Raw genomic sequence first — 19212 nt, 5'->3', positions numbered from 1 at the left:
CACCGGCATCAGGGGCTTATCTAAAGCATTCTGTAATGCTGTAGATAAGCCCCCAATGTATCCTAAAAGATAAGAAAAAGGGGTTAGATTATACTCACCCAGGGGCAGTCCCGGTCCGGTCCAATGGGTGTCGCGGTCAGGTCCGGCGCCTCCTATCTTCATCAGATGACGTCCTCTTCTTGTCTTCACGCTGCAGCTCCGGCGCAGGCGTACTTTGTCTGTCCTGTTGAGGGCAGAGCCAAGTACTGCAGTGCACAGGTGCCGGGAAAGGTCAGAGAGGCCCAGTGCCTGCGCACTGCAGTACCTTGCTCTGACCTCAACAGGGCAGACAAAGTACGCCTGCGCCGGAGCTGCAGCGTGAAGACAAGAAGAGGACGTCATCTGATGAAGATAGGAGGCCCCGGACCGGACCGCGACGCCCATCGGACCGGACCGGGACCGCCCCTGGGTGAGTATAATCTAACCTCTTTATCTCATCTTTTAGGATACATCGGGGCTTACCTACAGCATTACAGAATGCTGTAGATAAGCCCCTTGATGCCGGTGGGCTTAGCTCACCTTCCATTTTGGGGGTGACAGGTTCCCTTTAAAGCCTCTTAAACACTGCCAAAATGTCCACTTTACTATATCTACCTTTCTTACAATCCCAAATATTAGCAAAATGAGGACTGTTGGCTGGTATTAAGTGATTTTTAGGGGACCATCTAGCTGCGAAGGTCATGATCCCATCTGTTATATTGAGTAATTTGGAACAGGATGAGGCCTAGTATCAAGGGCCCAAAACCCTCTTTCATACCTGCCAATTGCCCCAAATTTCCCAGGATTATCCCACATTTTTTTTCTAAATTTGAGGATACCAAAAAGTGAATGTTTTGGGGTTTGGACAGGGGTATTATTAGCAGGTTCTTGGCCTTGGATGTTCTCAAGCAGGACCTATATGTCCTTATACTGAAATGTTAGTAAGTATGCTCATTAATGGGATTTTCCACTTTGGACAACACATTGTCACATGAACTTTCAAGCAAATTTCGAACTAGCTGAGGAGGGTCCCTCTAAATTAGGACTACCTTATAAAACCAGACTCATGCATCAGGTGGATGCCTGACTACAATGTAGTCATTCTCTCCAAATGTTTCTAAAAGTGGAAATTCATATCTGCCATATTAGCATCCTTTGAGGGGTTTTGTCACGCTCCATGGCAAGAGTGGCGCACCATATATGACTATTTTCTGTCCTGGAAACTTGAGGGACTACAACGGAAGTCATGCAGTTCCCACCTTGTGCGTTGGGAATGTGAAAACTGTTTTTCGATATCTTATTTTGATCTTGAGATATGATGTCTAGAAGTTACAGGCCCAAAGCCTGAGAGAGATTCTTGGGACGACAAGACAATTCTGATTTCTGTCACGGTCGGGCTCAAATAACCAAATACAACGATATCTACTAATTATCTACCATGCTTAGTATCAGTTACATGTATACGCTACAAAATAGATGTATTTGGTGACTTGGATCAATGCATGGTTCCCATGACAACGATGATAGTACTCAGAAGTGTTGTCGCCAGAACCTGGCTGTAGGCTTTGGGCCTACAACTTCTAGAGATGATATCTCAACACCGAAATTTGATATTAAAACACGGTTTTCACATTTCTAATGTACAGTAAATGACGTTTTATTTTTTTAAACCATTTTTTCTTTCTGTTGGGTCCCTTTGAAGACCTCAATACTTCTTTTTAAGAGCTCTAGGGTTATGGTTTCAACAATGTCAAACATATATATATATATATATCTACAAACTGCACCATAGTGTCCCAAAGGTTGTGTTTAGTATTGTAGCTCAGGCCTATTGAGGTGCATGGCATCAAACGCAACCTCTGGACAATTGAGGCATTGTTTCTGATTTAACTATCCATAGCATGAGTTGGCGAACATCCACCGAAACACGAAGAACATATAAGCAAAATGTAGGAGTTGACCTGACTGAATGCGAGCCATTGGTCTAAGACACCAGCCTAAATGTTGAGGAACGCTTGAGTCACGACTCTAATAGACTTGAGGCCCACTGGGGGACCCCCTTTTATTTCTCAAAGGGGTTTTACCAAGTTAGAACTCTCAGTCCAACTACTGGGACCCTCACTATTTACAAGAATGGGCCCCGTTAAACTAAATCGGCGGGCAAACCTTCGCACCACCACTCCATTAATTTTCTTTTGGACAATTTTCTGTGGGACAGGTGGGGAATGTAGATATTAACGTAGATGTTGTCAGTGGTCCACAACATTCCAGGACAAAACAATGGGATCAGGTGACTGTCTCAGTAGTGCAGCCTCAGGCTTTGGGCCTGTAACTTTAAGGCGTCATAACTCTGCACAGAAAGATGATATCAACAAGCTTGTTTCACATTTATGAAGTACATTAAAAGACCTCTTATAAGAGTACTCTGACAGATATTATTTCCGCTCTATGGATGTTCTTTCTGTCATCATCTCCCTGCTCATTTTAACCCTTCCTTCAGTGTGTATTACTTTCATACTCTTCCTCCGTACTTTGTGCAGTTCTAGGCAACCACGTCCTAAATAACTCATCTACATGGATGTGGAGCAATTTGTGGAGTAAGTGACCACCGCATCACTTATACTTTCCATCTTATCCTATTATCTCTCTTCCTCCGTCTTAATTCCCTTCTGTACTCCTCCCGACAAACTTTACACATAAATTGTCCCAGCTTCATCCAGCTTCTTTATTAATATTCATCATCACCTAATTTTCTACTCCGGAACTTCCACTTACCTGTCACCAGGTCAGAAGTGACCAGCTTTTAATTCTGTTTTATACCCTCTGCTCTCATGAATATTCTGGTTTTTGTTTTTTAAAGTACCGCCATAAGGTTGCAGAGATAGAGGCTTTTTTATTCAGTGCTTATTTTAATGGCTTTTGCCAAACAGATGGTACTCACAGGGTAATAATGCAAGCAGCTTATAGACACGCCCCCGAGGATCTGTGAGCCACAACCCATTGGTAAAGTCCGTAAAAATTCCATCCTCTTAAATGTCTGTGACAAGCTGCCCGCTGCTTTGAAGGTGGTCGTGACTCCCTTACCTCTTTGACCCTTGTACAGCTGCACATGTAGCACTGATGACATCATGCCTATCCTGAAGACACCTGCATCATAAATGACATGTGGAGGATGTGGCCTGTTCCTGATTTTCCCTTGGAACCGAGTAGCTTTGTTATTTCTTTATTTTCTCTTTATTCTTTTATATTTTGCTTGATTCATATTCTAAACTTAAAGATTTGATCGCTTTAGTCCCACTTTATTTCTTCTAGTTGTCATCTTCCATGCTGACTAAGACATTAACTACTTCTACTTCTCTCACTTTCACTGCACTCTTCTCCATCCTCTTTCTTTCTTTCTTGCTTTCTTTCTTTCTGCAGTCTTTCTATTTATTCTTTATTTTTGTCTCTCTCCTTCCTTTCTTTTTTCTTTCTTTCTTCCTGCAGCCTTTCATATATTCTTCATTCCATCTATCTATGTTTGTCTTTCTTTTCTTCCTTTCTATCTTTTTCTTTCTTTCTCAATCTCACTTTTTTCTTTTCTTTCTTATGTTATCTATAATTCCCCTTTTTTCTTTCATTCTTTATTTCGCTCTTTCTTTCCCTCTCTCTCTTTCTTTCTACCTGCCTTCTTTCTATCTATCCTTTCTTTTTATCTATCCTTCTCTCTCCGTTACTTTCTTCATTCATTCCATCCGTCCTTTCTTCCTTGCTACTGTCTATCTTTCCTACAGTCCTCTCTGTTTAATTACTTCTTCCTTCCTTTCCATTTTTCCTTTATTTATTCCCTTCTTCCTTCCTTACACTTTCTTCTATCTATCTATAAATCCATCTTACTCTCTCTCTCTTTCTTTCTTTCTCTCTTTCTACCTACCATCTTTTTATCTATCCTTTTTTCATCTATCCTCCTCTATCCGTTACTTTCTTCATTCATTCCATCCATCCTTTCTTCCTTGCTGCCGTCTATCAATCTTTCCTACAGTCCTCTCTCTTTCATTCCTTCCTTTCCATTTTTCCTTTATTTATTCCCTTTTTCCTTCCCTACACTTTGTTCTGTCTATCTATAAATCCATATTTCTTTCTTTCTCTCTTTTCTTCTTTCATCCTTTCTTTGATCGAATCTCTGAAAGTAAACATTCCCCGTAGTACAATGTCGTGTTCGCTTGCGGCCTCCTCCCCTTCGATGCTCGGAGTACATTGGCCTGCATCACTTTTACTTTCCAACCTCATCATATTTACTCTCTACCATCTGTCCTCCTTGTCTCATACTCCAGTATTCCTATGGTCTCCTCGTAGAACTTCATGTATTGACTGCCGCTGCGTCACCTCTTCGCTTTTCCATCACTAACGCTCTCCGGCGGCCACTTTGACTTTTTCGCCCCCCATTTTGCTTGGCCTTTCCCCACTCGTCCCCCTCCTTCCCCCTACCCTTCCCCTTGCTTCTCCCTTCTCCCACATCCCCCTCCCTTTCTCCCCTCTCTCCCCCTTTCTCTTTTTCTCCTCCCTCTCTCACTACTTCTTCCTCCCCTCCCTCCTCTTTCCCTGCCCCCTCCCTCTCTTGTCTTTTGCTAGAGCAAGCAACAAGGATTTGGAAGTAATGCGGTGCTGCTGCGTGGAGATTAGGACGAGACCTGAATATTTATGAGCTGGCTTGGGGGAAACTGCCTTGCACACTCACAGTGTGTTTACTTGCTTCTTTGTTCCTCCCCATTTCCATCAAACTTGAAACACTTTCTCCTTCCTCCTCCTCTCGTGACATTACTTCTTCTTTTCTTCTTTTTTTTTTTTTTCTTCCTGGAATATACTTTGTTTGCGCAAGGAACCATAGAATCCATATTTTTCCTTACCTCCTTATAAACTACTTGCACGGATGAAGCAAGATCCACAGGTAAATGCGGCGGTTGTTGGGGGTTGTTTTTCCTTTTTCGCTATTTTTTTAGGTTCTTCCTTCTGGTTTCCTATGGTTGGTGCTTCTTGGATTGGTTGTGTTGTGATGGAGTACAGCTGTGGACTGCAAGGATGACAAACTTTATCAGCTTGGCATCTTTCATGGTGGAATCATCATGGCCATGAACAAGGAGTAGACTCATCTTAGTTCTTAATTTTTTGTCCATGGATGTTTACGGAAAAGAGGTAGGAGATACTCATTGAGATCCATCTATCACATCATTATCATCTTTCGACTCTTACCGACGGAGAGAGGGGGGTTGACTCTCATCTCTCTTTCTCTTCGAGCTCTTGTATTTTGACCACCAGAACTCTTGTAAGATGGTTGTTGACTACAGTTTTGTCCTCCTGCATGGTATCTAGTCAAGGGTTTGGGGGAGTGGAAGAAGAAGTTCTCTCTGCAAGAGTCCATCCAAGATGAATTATGACACATGCCTCGATGACACATCGGTAACATGATATCGTATCGACTCATTCTCTTACTTTGTCAACACCCATCCAAAGTGTAGGATTCCGGTTGAGCTCCGTCAAGGTTGTTGAGTTCACCGCGTGCACCATTTTCTTCTCGAACCACACTCACTAGTTACATGGCTTTTCTTTGGCTTTTTTTTTTTTCTAGGCATCCATCTTGAGTTGGTCGACATGCTTTTAGGCTAGGTGTCAAGTAAAATGGACTTTGATTAGAGGAGGTGTTGGGCGTTCATTTTCATTTATTTCACGAGCAGCAGATGGGTGTTAGAAGTCCCCTTTGTTGCAGATTGCTGCGGCAGCCGATCCATTCAGCACTTTTTTTTCCCCTTTCCTCCTCCTCTCTCTTTTTTACAGAGACACTTTCACTCTCGAAAGTTAACTCTACGATTGCCGGAAGTAAAAAGAAGCAAAAGTTTACTACGCGCCTCCTTATAAGTCCTAGTAAACAGGTGCCGTTGACTAAGTAAAGTTTCATTCTATAGTCTCTAAATAGCTGTACGTGTATCGTGGTGCGTGAGGTTCTTAGTGCACATTTTGATCAAATTGTGTGTGAGCCCACCTGCCACGTCATGGCAATCTGTATGCTAGCATATTATTTGTATAACAGAAGACATACTTGCATTGCCAGAAGTGTAGTTCTCTCTCCAACCCCCCCAACCACCACCACCACCACCCCCCAACCTCCTCTTCTAGCCCTCCTCCCTGGTTGTGCTGTGCCGGAAATGGGAGGGGGAGGCAATGTGTGTTGTGTGGTCGTGCGCCTTTCAGCACCATGGACAGATGCCATTGAAAAGCTTTCTTCTTCCCCTCTCAGTGTAACGAAATGCGCAACCGTAACTTTCACGCCTCGTCTTTCGTAAACGAATGCCCCCAATGTCTCGCGGGTTTAGGTTTGGGGAAGATGTGGAATGATATTCAACCTTTTGTGCCGAATTTATGCAGCTTTGATATTTCTTTCCACCCCCTCCAACCCTCCCCCGTTCAGAATGGAATCGATCGAGCTCTTCCTTCGGAATGCAGCAGTTTCCAGCACCGAACTTAAGACAGCTCCTTCTCCATCCGACCCATCCTAATCCCCCCATCTCTCCATCATCTTCTGGGGGGTCTTCGATTTAAGCTTCTTCTCCTACTTCTGCTCGACTTTTGCAAACGTTCGAGGGGGGAGGAATGTCCGTAAGCTGCACTCTCAGTTTGGTAGTGGAAGCTTCCATTTTGTGTGCGGAAAAGGGGTGTTGTTTTTTTTCTTTTTTTCAAACATAGAGAAAAAGTCTGCAGAGTTTCAGATGGGGGATGGGGCCCCATTCATGCTGAACATTACCATTTTGATTGCTTTGATGCCATTTTTGGAGGGGGGGAGGGGATAAAAATCCAATCCCACCACCACCACCTTCCTTCTCCACCTTCTACTCACACACAACACACAAAGATGTTTAATCACCGCATGCAATCGGAAATCAGATACTTTTTTTTTTTCTGCAAGCTGTTGACTTTGGTTGTTTTCGATGGTGCAGATTTTTTTTTTTTCCCTCCTTAGTCCTTACCGCAACAATGCAATTCCGGGTCCTCGCTCGCCACAATCAGATTCTGCTTTACAAAGCACATCTGCAGTAATTTCTCCTGTGCACGGTAGATGAATGTGCATACTTGCTGTAGATGTTATCATTCCCTCCCCCCCAACTTCAGCATCTATCGGCGTTGCACTTTTATATTATGATGATCTGCGCTCCTTTTTGACGATCGCTTACTAAATCGAGACTATAATTGTAGAGTTTAATAAAGTTTATCGTTGCGGTTGTACTACATTAGACACAAATGGCGGTATTATTACTTCATTCATTTTGTAATGTCTCTTTTTTTTTCCCCTTAAGTTTTTCTTTTTGCCTTCTAACCTCACATTTGGTCCATCCGCCGCCATTATCTTCCGTAGTTTATGGAAACTGCTTGATAAACTGTACTTTGAGCGAGTGATTTATCACGACACATTATCATTCAGTTCATCGCTTCGTTTTTTTTTCGTTTTTTTTCAGCGCTCTATAAATCTCATTGGCCGAGGTGTAATAATCTGACGCGCGTTGTCATCCCATCCCGCTACTGACTTAATTCTTGTCACACATCATGCAGCCCGGTTAAATATGGAGCTGGTTGATGAAGGGGCTGCAGCGCGGTGGGGGGATTCAGACCACAGCTGCTTGTTTGCTTTACATATTGCCTTGCCGATATTACCTTGCCCTTTTGTTTTTCTTTTTCCTTTTTTCCATATGTTGTCTTTTTCTTACGCTTCTTTTTTTTTTATGCAGTTAGTTGCCGAGGACTGCAGTCTCTTTTTAATGGTGATCGATAAAGATAAAGTTTATAAAACATCTTTATTAGTCAATCCCATGATTCCTCTGCCCGGCTTCCCTCGTTCTAGTGCAAGTTTGCCCTTTACACCCTTATTATTATTGGGCGTTTATTGCCTTTTTTATGCCGCCAGGTGTCGTTCTCTAGTATACGATGGTGATAACGTATTGATCTTTTTCATTTCTGCGGTGTACTTTAGTCCTACGTTGGTTTACTAGGTGCTTAGAGGGGCTTTTCAGACCCTTAAAATCTAGCTGAATATCTAAACCATTGGGTACCGTCCGGTAATACATAAAGGAAAATCTCCTTTTAATCATATAACTAAGGTTAGATGATGACCTTCTATTGGCATGCACTATGCTGCACAGTTCCTATATAATACTGCCATAGGGTGTCAAAAATAGTCACGCAATACAGTGCCTAATTATCATTAACCTATGGCGCTCAAATAACAGGCTATGGCCTAACGTAGAAATACAGTCATAACATGTACAAATAGCTGTACTATGTAGTGACTAATTAATACCATTATACAATGCTCAAATAGTGCCATAAAGCCAATAAATACACCTACAATACAGTGTTCAGTCTCCAGTATCCAAATGGACATGGCATACAATGCCCAAATGGTGCTACAGAGAGTAAAAATACCATAATGACCAGAGCTCAAATTATGGCGCCATACAGTGCCCAAATAGTCCCATACTGTGTCCAATGGCCATACCTTACCATATAATTTTACGCCAAAGTAACAGGCACAATCTGTGCTCAAATAATGCTACAAATACCGTACGTCGTCTAACTACCAGTATTATTCGGTGCCACAATAACGGCGCCATGCAGTGCCAAAATAGTGCCGTACAGTGTACAAATATACATACCGCAGTGTTTAGCCACCAGTACCATACACACACGAATATAAACAATATACAGTATCCAAATAGTACAATAAGGTGTGCAAATACTAGTAACAGTGTCTCTGATTACTAGTTTCATACAGTGCCCTAATAATACTGCCACACCATGCGTTGTATAAATACTCATGCCGACGTCTAATTACCAGTATTTTAAAATGCCCAAGTAATAGGGATATACTGTGCCCAAATCGTGCTGCACGGAGTACAAATATCTATACTGTACAATGTCTATGCACTTTTATTATACAGTGGCCAAATATTGAATCCATACAGTGCCCAAATACAGTGCAAAAAGTGTCATAAAGTGTACAGATACTCACACCGGTGTCTAATTACCAGTTATATACAATGCTCCAATAATGATGCCATGCAGCATTCTAATAGTACCACAGTACATGCAAATACACCAGCATCTAATTACCAATTTTATAAATAGTGTTGCCATACAGTGCCTTTATAGTACAGTACAGTGTACTGATACTCGTACTAGTATTTAATTACCAGTGTTACACTGTGCCCAAGTAACAGTGATACACTGTGCCCAAATAACGCACAATGTAATGCCCAAATAACAATGCCAAACTGTGCCCCAAAAGCAATGCCAAACAGTGCCCAAACAACAATGCCATAAAGTGCCGCAATGGAATGGAATACCCAAATAACAATGCCAAACAGTGCCCAAATAACAATGCCACACAGTGTCGAAATAATAGTGCCCAAATAACAATGCCAAACCGTGCACCAATAGCAATGCCAAACAGTGCCCAAATAACAGTGCCAACGAGTGTCCAAATAACAATGCCAAAAATTGCCCAAATAACAATGCCAAAAATTGCCTAAATAACAATGCCAAACTGTGACCAAATAATGCCAATCTATGCACCAATAGCAATGCCAAACAGTGCCCAAATAACAATGCCAAACTTGCCCCAATAGCAATGTCAAACCATGCCCAAATAACAATGCTGAGTGTCCAAATAACAGTGCCCAAATAACAATGCCAAACTGTGCACCAATAGCAATGCCAAGCAGTGCCCAAATAACAGTGCCAAAAATTGCCCCAATAGCAATGCCAAACAGTGCCCAAATAACAATGCCAACAAGTGCCCAAATAACAATGCCACACAGTGCCCCAATAGCAAAGGAATGGAATGCCCAAATAACAATGGTCCAAATAACAATGCCAAACTGTGCACCAATAGCAATGCCAAAAATTGCCCAAATAACAATGCCGAACAGTGCCCAAACAACATTGCCAATCATCATGAAAATAATGCCATACAAACACCTAACACCCAGATTACGCTGCCACAGGAAGTGTATAAATAACGGGGTGCATGATTAAGGTGCCCACTCCAGCAGGGAATAGTGTGACCGTACTGACCATGTACCCCTATGTAGGGGGTAGGATTAGTTTGTAGATCTGAGGCGCTGCCATATTAGTCAATCAAACAATAGATTTTGTTTTTTTTCGCCACGTAACTCACAAGCCTCCTACTGCCCAGAGTCAAAGAAAATGGCCACTGACGTATGTAATAGATGCCTGATATCCAGGTGACTGCTTCTGCCAGTGATTGGCTGCAGCGGTCATGTGAAGGACCAATAAGATGATCAGTAGAGTGGATACTGCTTTGCACTAGGTTAGTCGCCAAAACCCTACACATTCTACCCCAATTTTCCCTCCTAATCCCCCAATTACAAAAGCTCGGAAACTGAGTTGCTACAATATTCTCCCCCTAAAAGTCTTTGGAGCTGCTATTTCCTGTTATGTATTGCTACTGTACATGCGGCCATTGCATTATTGCAGACCCAAAATTTGCTATGATTTTTGCAAAAATACTTGGGCGGACCTGGCCAAAAGGGGTGGGGTTTATATAAACTCCACCCCAAGCTGATTGATGTTCCCTTATAAGGTTAAATTAAGACTAAGGCGGGACTTAAACTGTAATTCCCTTCTTCATAAAATGGACATTGTTGGATAGTGTTTGTAAAATTAACCAATTTTGCAATTTACTGCTTCATAAAAATTTCAAACGTTCTTGAGATATTAACACTTTTCTTTTGTTTACATTTCGTTGTCTTGGAGACAGTCCACCTCTGCTAGACAGCAGATCATGCACAGTGTATTCCAATATTTAGATGGAAAATCTGACCACAAAATTGAGACCCCAGGTCAAATCCCAGAAATCAGACACCAGACCAAACCCCAGAAATCAGACACCAGACCAAACCCCAGAAATCAGACTCTGGACAAAGCCCCAGAAATCAGACCCCGGACCAAGCCCCAGAAATCATACCCCAGACCAAACCCCAGAAATCATACCCCAGACCAAACCCCAGAAATCATACCCCAGACCAAGCCCCAGAAATCATACCTCAGACCAAACCCCAGAAATCAGACCCCGGACCAAGCCCTAGAAATCATACCCCAGACCAAGCCCCAGAAATCATACCCCAGACCAAGCCCCAGAAATCATACCTCAGACCAAGCTCCAGAAATCATACCCCAGACCAAGCCCCAGAAATCATACCCCAGACCAAGCCCCAGAAATCATACCCCAGACCAAGCCCCAGAAATCATACCCCAGACCAAGCCCTAGAAATCATTCCCCAGACCAAACCCCAGAAATCAGACCCCGGACCAAGCCCCAGAAATCATACCCCAGACCAAGCCTCAGAAATCATACCCCAGACCAAACCCCAGAAATCATACCCCAGACCAAACCCCAGAAATCAGACCCCGGACCAAGCCCTAGAAATCATACCCCAGACCAAGCCCCAGAAATCATACCCCAGACCAAGCCCCAGAAATCATACCCCAGATCAAACCCCAGAAATCATACCCCAGACCAAGCCCCAGAAATCATACCCCAGACCAAGCCCCAGAAATCATACCCCAGACCAAGCCCCAGAAATCATACCCCGGACCAAACCCCAGAAATCATACCCCGGACCAAGCCTTAGAAATCATACCCCAGACCAAACCCCAGAATTCAGACCCTGGACCAAGCCCCAGAAATCATGCCCCAGAAATCATACCCCAGAAATCATACCCCAGACCAAACCCCAGAAATCAGACCCCAGACCAAGCCCTAAAAATCATACCCCAGACCAAGCCCCAGAAATCATACCCCAGACCAAACCCCAGAAATCATACCCCAGACCAAGCCCCAGAAATCAGACCCTAAAATCAAGACCTCAATTTTTAGATGCCAGATATGACCCTAAAATTCAGACAACTGGATAAAACCCCAGAAATCAGACATCAGGCCAAACCCCATAACTCAGGCTCCAATTTTCAGATTCCAATATTTAGATGGAAAATCTGACCACAAAATTCATACCCCAGGTCAAGACCCAGAAAGCAGACCCTAGACCAAACCCTAGAAAGCCGACCCCAAACCAAGCCTCAGAAATCAGACTCTAGACCAATCCCCAGATAGCAGACCCCAGACCAAGCCCCGTAATTCCATTTGCAGACTAGATCCTTTCAGTTAAACCCCAGATCAACCCCCAATATTTGGTCCGCATTAAATCAATATTCAGACCACAGATTATACCTTAATATGCAGATCCCGGCTCAGGCCAAGCTTTTTTCTATGTTCCCCACAATGGCACATACCACCATATAGTGTCAAAATATTGTGCACATATACTACTAAATAGTGATCAAATACTGCTGCCATACTGTGAACACATAACAGCGACATACAGTGCTCAAATATACTGTACATTGCCATTTACTTATTGTATAATACTAACATACAGTGTCAAAATAACAGTACCATAGTGTCCACATGCATAATACAGCTGTGTACTGAATACACAACTGAGTCATACAGAGCCCAAATAATAGGATACATTTGGCCGGATAATGCCGCCATATAGTGAACACATACTAGTGCCTCAATACTACTGCTATCTGGGAAATATATGCTATATTGCGGCACATTTCAGTAAATTCAATCACCTTTGGAAAGTGTCATTCTTATGATGCTATTGGTAGTCTGCCCCTCGGCCAATATTGAAATTAGCCCCATATTACAACATTATTTTACATCCTTTGTGCTGCAGTCGACACTTTTTAGAAATCTCCGTGTCCTTACCTCGACAAGCTTTTATTTCTTCACCTCTTAAAGAGACACCAGCATGAAATAGAACAGCACAAATTACTGGTTAGGTGCCAGATTATTAAATATTCTATATTATTATTATTATTATTATAAAAATTGGTAGCAAAGCCAAATAAAATATTGCATTTAAAAAATAGTTGAAGGACATATTGGCTATCAGTTTTCCAGGAAATACGCCATTATTTGCACCATCAGTAATTTACACATTTTTTTTCTCCTGGTGTTCCTGGGGCAGGATGTGGACAACATCAGTCTCCTTCTCCCTCTGGTAGTTGACCATATAGTTTATTCCTTCAGTAGCATTATCCTTCTGGTAGCTGACTGTATAGTTCCCTCTTTCAGTCTGCTTCTCCCCCTGGTAGCTTACCATATATTTCCTTCCTTCTGTCGCATTCTCCCTCTGGTAGCTGACCATATAGTTCCTTCCTACAGGCTCCTTCTCCCTCTGGCAGCTGACTGTATAATTCCTTCGTTCAGTCTTCTTCTCCCTCTGGTAGCGGACTGTATAGCTCCTTCCTTAAGTCTCCTTCTCCCTCTGGTAGCTGACCATACAGTTCCTTGCTACAGCCTCCTTCTCTCTCTGGCAGCTGACTGTATAGTTACTTCGGTCTGTCTCCTTCTCCCTCTGGTAGCGGACTATATAGTTCCTTCCTTCAGTCTCCTTCTCCCTCTGGTAGCTGACCATGTAGTTCCTGCCTTCAGTCTCCTTCTCCCTCTGGCAGCTGACTGTATAGTTCCTTCCTGCTTCCCTTGCAGAAGGGAATAGTGCCATGCTACTAGCATACTAGCATAAACTCTTCTTTACAGACAAGCAGGAAGGAATGTATTTCTATGGGCTGCTCAGCAGTATACAGACAACAGACTGTGTGGGGAGTGACTGAGCATGTGTGTCCATCAGCACTCAGCTCAGGGAGGTGGACATGCACATTGCTGTACATTTAGGACACTAGGTGGCACTATACTATGTAAGGAGAGTTTTTTAGCAGCATGTAAATGGCAAATATTATTATTGATGGGTTTTTTTGTCATTATTTGCAATGTATATTATTGTTAATACCGGAGCAGCCCCTTTATAACAACAACCATTTAATCGTATCATCAATAACTAGGGAAAGCTAGGGGTCCGGAAAAACTGCACCATGTAAAGAACATGTCTACAACTGTGAACATTATATTTTCTTTTTACTGTGAAACAAGCAACAAATAGGACAAAAAAACTGAATACTTCTGTGTGCATAACTATTCACCTCCTTACAGTCAGTACTTTGCAGAGCCTACTTTGGCGGCACGTACAGCTCCAAGTCGCTTTGGAGAAGTCACTATGAGCTTTCCACATCTTGCCAATGCGATTTTTGCCCATTTCTCAAGACAAAACTGCTCCAGCTCCTTCAGGTTAGATGGTTTCCTCTGGTGAACATCAATCTTCAAGTCTGACCACAGATTCTCCATTGGAATAAGGTCTGGGCTTTGACTAGGCCGCTCCAAAACATTTACACGTTTCCCCTTAAACCACTTGAGTGTTGCTTTTGCAGTATGCTTTGGGTCATTGTCTTGTTGGAAGGTGAAGCTCCGTCCCAGTCTCAAATCACTGACAGACTGGAACAGGTTTTGCTCAAGAATATCTGTATTTCGCACCATCCATCTTACCCTAGACTCTGACCATTTCCCCTGTCCCTGCTGCCGAAAAATATCCCCACAGCATGATGTAACCACCACCATGTTTCACTGTGGGGATGGTGTTCTTGGGGTAATGAACTGTGCTTGTTTGGCACCAGACATAACGTTTATCTTGGTGGCCAAAAAGTTCAATTTTGGTCTCATCTGACCACAGCACCTTCCTTCATTCATCTGGGGAGTCTCCCACATGTCTTTTGCCAAATTCAAAACAAGCCTTACAATTTTTGCATGCAAGTAAGGGCTTTTTTTCTGCCCACTATTCCATAAAGGCCATCTTTATTGAGTGCAGAGCTTATTGTGATCGTGTGGACAGATACTCCAGTCTCTGCTTGGGAACTTTCCAGCTCCTTCAGGGTTAGCTGTGGTCTCTGTGCTGCCGCTCTGATTAATGCCCTCCTTACCCGGGCTCACAGTTTTGGTGGGTGGCCCTCTCTTGGCAGTTTTGTTGTGGTACCATGCTCTTTCCATTTGATGATAATGGATGTGATGGTGCTCCGGGGGATCATCAGAGATTGGGATATTTTTCATAATCCAACCCTAACTTGTACTTCTCAACAACTTTATCCCTGACTTGTTTAGAAATCTCATTGGTCTTAATGGTGATGTTTGAAGATCTCATTGGTCTTCATGGTTGTGTTTGGAGATCTCCTTGGCCTTCATAGTGTTGTTTGGAGATCTCCTTGGTCTTTGTGGTGGTGTTTGGATATCTCTTTGGTCTTCATGGTGTTGTTTGTAGATCTCCTTGTTCTTCATGGCGATGTTTGAAGATCTCCATGTTGTTGTTTGGAGAACTCCTTGGTCTTCATGGTGGTGTGTGGAGATCTCCTTGGTCTTCATGGTGTTGTTTGGAGATCTCCTTGGTCTTCGTGGTGGTGTTTGAAGATCTCCTTGGTCTCCATGGTGGTGTTTGGAGATCTCCTTGGTCTTCATGGTGGTGTTTGGAGATCTCTTTGGTCTTCATGGTGGTTTTTGGAAATCTCCATGGTCTTCATGATATTGTTTGGAGATCCCCTTGGTCTTCATGGTGTTGTTTGGAGATCTTCTTGTTCTTCATGGTGATGTTTGGAGATCTCCTTGGCCTTCATGGTGTTGTATGGAGATCTCAATTGTCTTCATGGTGTTGTTTGGAGATCTCCTTGGTCTTCATCATGGTGTTTGGTTAGTGGTGTCTCTTGTGTTGTAGTCTCTGTGGCCTTTCAGAAGAATGTAAAGTGTATATACTGATTGACATGTGAAACTTAGATTGCACACAGGTGGACATCCTGTCCCTAAGCATGTGACTTATGAAGGGAATGGCTTGTACCAGAAATTTTTAGGGGGTGTATAGCAAAAGGGGTGAATACATACTGTATGAACATGCAAATTTTTAGTTTTTTTATCCCATAATTTAATGTATGCTGATATTTTTCTCGCTTCACCAGCTTAGACTATTTAGTTCTGATGCATCATACACAAATCGGATTGCAAAAATATTTAAACACAGTCAAGCTAAGGGGTTGAATACTTTCGCAAGCCACTCTATCTATCTATCTATCTATCTATCTATCTATCTATCTATCTATCTATCTATCTATCTATCTATCTATCTATTTATCTCAGTATGGAGTTCCTAGAACCACTACTTCAAAGTGCATCATTCCTGGAGTTCCCCTCTAAGCCAGTCCCATCCACCTCTCTGGTAGAGCCGCCTCTGTACTATCTCTCATAATATGGCGGTTGCATACTGGCGCTCCAGACGGATGGGTCCGGTTAATAGTGCATGAAGCTGCACCTGGCTACTGGGGACTCGCGACGCCTCCAGCAAGGACTGAGAGATGACTATTTATGAGCGACGTCCATGCAACGTGTTGTACTTAGGATCTTTGATTGCTCGACTCCTGGAGATTAATCTTCACACTACGGCATTATTATTACTGCACATCGATGTCCTCATAGCAATAGATTTTGCTGTAAACTTACAGGAAAAATACTACCGTGTGTAAGCCTGGGGGGCGCAAGAAATGGGTAATGGGTCTTTATAGCACGGCTCCGCCACACTATTTAGAGAGGGTGTGCTTGCTGGGGTTACCCACCTTTGAGATCTATTTTTTTAACTTAAATACGTGTATTTGGGGCTAAAAAACATTTTTGCAATTGGGTTTAATTTCATATTTTGCAATATTTGGCTTTTACAGGCCCTTTGGTTCGCCGCACATTGTACTTTGATGTGGTCTGTGGTCATGAATCAGCTGAGAACAGCTCAGAAAAAGACAGATAAGAGTTGCAAGCTCTCTGACATATTAGCAGGCTGCCTGACAGATTCTCAGTTAACTCATTCTGCAGCCAGCAATAGACTGTGGAGCACAGAGATGATAATAGGCAAACGGTGCAAAAATTTTTATGAACCCCAATTGCAAAAATATTTGATTGCCCAAAATACATGCATTTATGTATAAAAAGAATAGAAATTGGTCCTAAGGGCGGAAGCCGAAGCCCCTATTTCAGTGTTTCAAAATGAAAATCTATCTAATAATTAGGTGATAATTTTTAGATTGGTGTAGGTGCCACACTACTGAGAGATCTCTAGAAAGAGAGACTTTTGTGTTCTGGTCTCCCGGTTGTAAAGAGTCTATGGCACTGCCGAAGATAGCCAAGCACTACTCTCCTATAGGAAATGAGTGGCAAGCACATGCATAATTTTCCTCTTCATCCAACTCCTATTTACTGTGGTTTTGTGGCTAGGGGAGGACAGGGGACATATGTCCCTGATACCACAAGAATGGGTGTTTTGGTGATGAAACCCATAGAAGTATAAAAATTATCACCTATCCTATGTCCTTGATCCCACAAGAGTGAGAGTTTTAGTGATGAAACCTATAGAAGTCTAAAAATTATCACCTATCGTATGGTCCTCATCCCACAAGAGTGAGTGTTTTGGTGATGAAACCTCTAAAAGTCTAAAAATTATCACCTATCCTATGTCCTTGATCCCACAAGAGTGAGGGTTTTATTGATGAAACCTATAGAAGTCTAAAAATGATCACCTATCATATGTCCCACATCCCACAAGATCGAGTGTTTTGGTGATGAAACCTACTGAAGTCTAAAAATGATCACCTATCATATGTCCCACATCCCACAAGATCGAGTGTTTTGGTGATGAAACCTACTGAAGTCTAAAAATGATCACCTATCATATGTCCCACATCCCACAAGAGCGAGTGTTTTGGTGATGAAACCTATAGTAGTCTAAAAATTATCAACCATCTAGTTGGTAGGTGATCATTTTGTTAGATCGGAATGCCCCCTTTGAATTAGTATTCCTATCTTAAATATTTGTGGTTTATCCATCGTTCCTCCGGAGGCTCCAACTATTTGGAGAACTAAGGTCAAGTGCCAAACAAGATGCTCTGTAAAATGTCAAAATGGTTCTGCTAATTAGTGAGCATATATAGGCCATATAATACCATCATATAGTGCCCAAGTAATACTGTACACAGAAGCCATACACAGAACACATCCTAAATGCTCATCAACATCTTGGATGCTAAAATGTAGATGTTTAAGCTCCTCCCCCATGACTGTCCAAACCTGAATGAGAATGTCTTCTTTTGAGTGGCATTTGTTAAGCCACACCCCTTTTAAAAGGAGCATGCCCTATTTGTAGTCAAATTCAAGTCTGAAGAAATCTTGTTAATATTGCCATATAATACCCACTTAATACCGCTACACTTCTCCCAAATAATACCGCCATACACCACATTAAAAAGCGCAATGATCCTTGAGGGCTCCCTAGTGAGGTCATATGAATTTATATAACTCGGTTCTTAGCATGACTTCCTTCCCCTTCCTCACTCTTATCTTAGCATTAGCCCGGTGTTTATAATGCCTACGCTATGAAGATGCTTAGTGTGTTATGACCTACTTCATTATTTCTGATTATGTCTGTGTTTCGCCGTAATACTGCTGATGCCACTTACAGCTAAATACGACCTCTTTAGACCATTGAAATATAATATGCACGTATTCTGCACACTCATCACCTTGGGCTGTGTAATGTATATTCCCATACTTCTGCCTTGCCAGGTCCAATTCTTCCAAACAACTGCGGCTTACGATGCACATGGTGGCGGCATTATCACAATTAGCGGCTAAAAAACAACAACTCACATTCGGCCTGTTGATTTCCCACCATGTGTGGAAGCCGCTTCCTGGCATTGAGCGTACTCATACTTTTTCCTCTAGTTTGTCCATTTCTCCCTAAAGTACTGTAAAGAAAGTACCCGTTTAAAGACAACCTGTCAAAAATATGTATTTTTTTTTATTTCTTCTTTAAAGCTGCTGTAAAAACCACTGTTCTCCTGAATCCGGTGATGTTTTTCTTTTCTTCCTGCGCCTCTCAGTTCCTGAGATATCGCCCCTTCTTCCCTATATATAAATCTAGTCTTTTAAGCCAATTGGGCGACGTTCTCAACTCTTCCTCATGGGTGGGTCAATAAGGACAACGCCTAGTTGGCTAAAAATACTAGCGTTTTACACAGGGCCGTATCTCAGGAACGGAGAGTCACAGGAATAAAAGAAAAATATCACCAGATTCAGAAAAACGGGAGTATTTATACCGGGTAACAAAAATTACATATTTATGGCAAGCGACATGTTCCCTTTAAGAAAGTGCTTAAAGGGTTATTTCT

The 19212-nt window shown here is 42.4% G+C and overlaps 1 protein-coding gene across 3 annotated transcripts in view; it reads left to right on the top strand.

Annotated features, from left to right (window-relative positions):
* The first annotated feature begins 4617 nt into the window (after positions 1 to 4617).
* Positions 4618 to 19212, top strand: part of PHF21B (PHD finger protein 21B) — an 84323-nt gene continuing 69728 nt past the window's right edge. Inside the window, exon 1 of one of the 3 annotated variants that reach the window (XM_077266618.1) lies at positions 4618 to 5190. In XM_077266618.1, coding sequence (XP_077122733.1) covers positions 5170 to 5190 — 21 coding nt within the window. In that variant the 5' untranslated portion in view covers positions 4618 to 5169. The remainder of the gene's footprint in view (positions 5191 to 19212) is intronic. The other 2 variants (XM_077266619.1, XM_077266620.1) reach the window with 2 other exon arrangements.

This window comes from Ranitomeya variabilis, chromosome 5 (genome assembly GCF_051348905.1).
Source record: "Ranitomeya variabilis isolate aRanVar5 chromosome 5, aRanVar5.hap1, whole genome shotgun sequence".
Classification (NCBI taxonomy): Eukaryota; Metazoa; Chordata; class Amphibia; order Anura; family Dendrobatidae; genus Ranitomeya; species Ranitomeya variabilis.
This window is presented reverse-complemented; position numbering and strand designations above follow the sequence as displayed.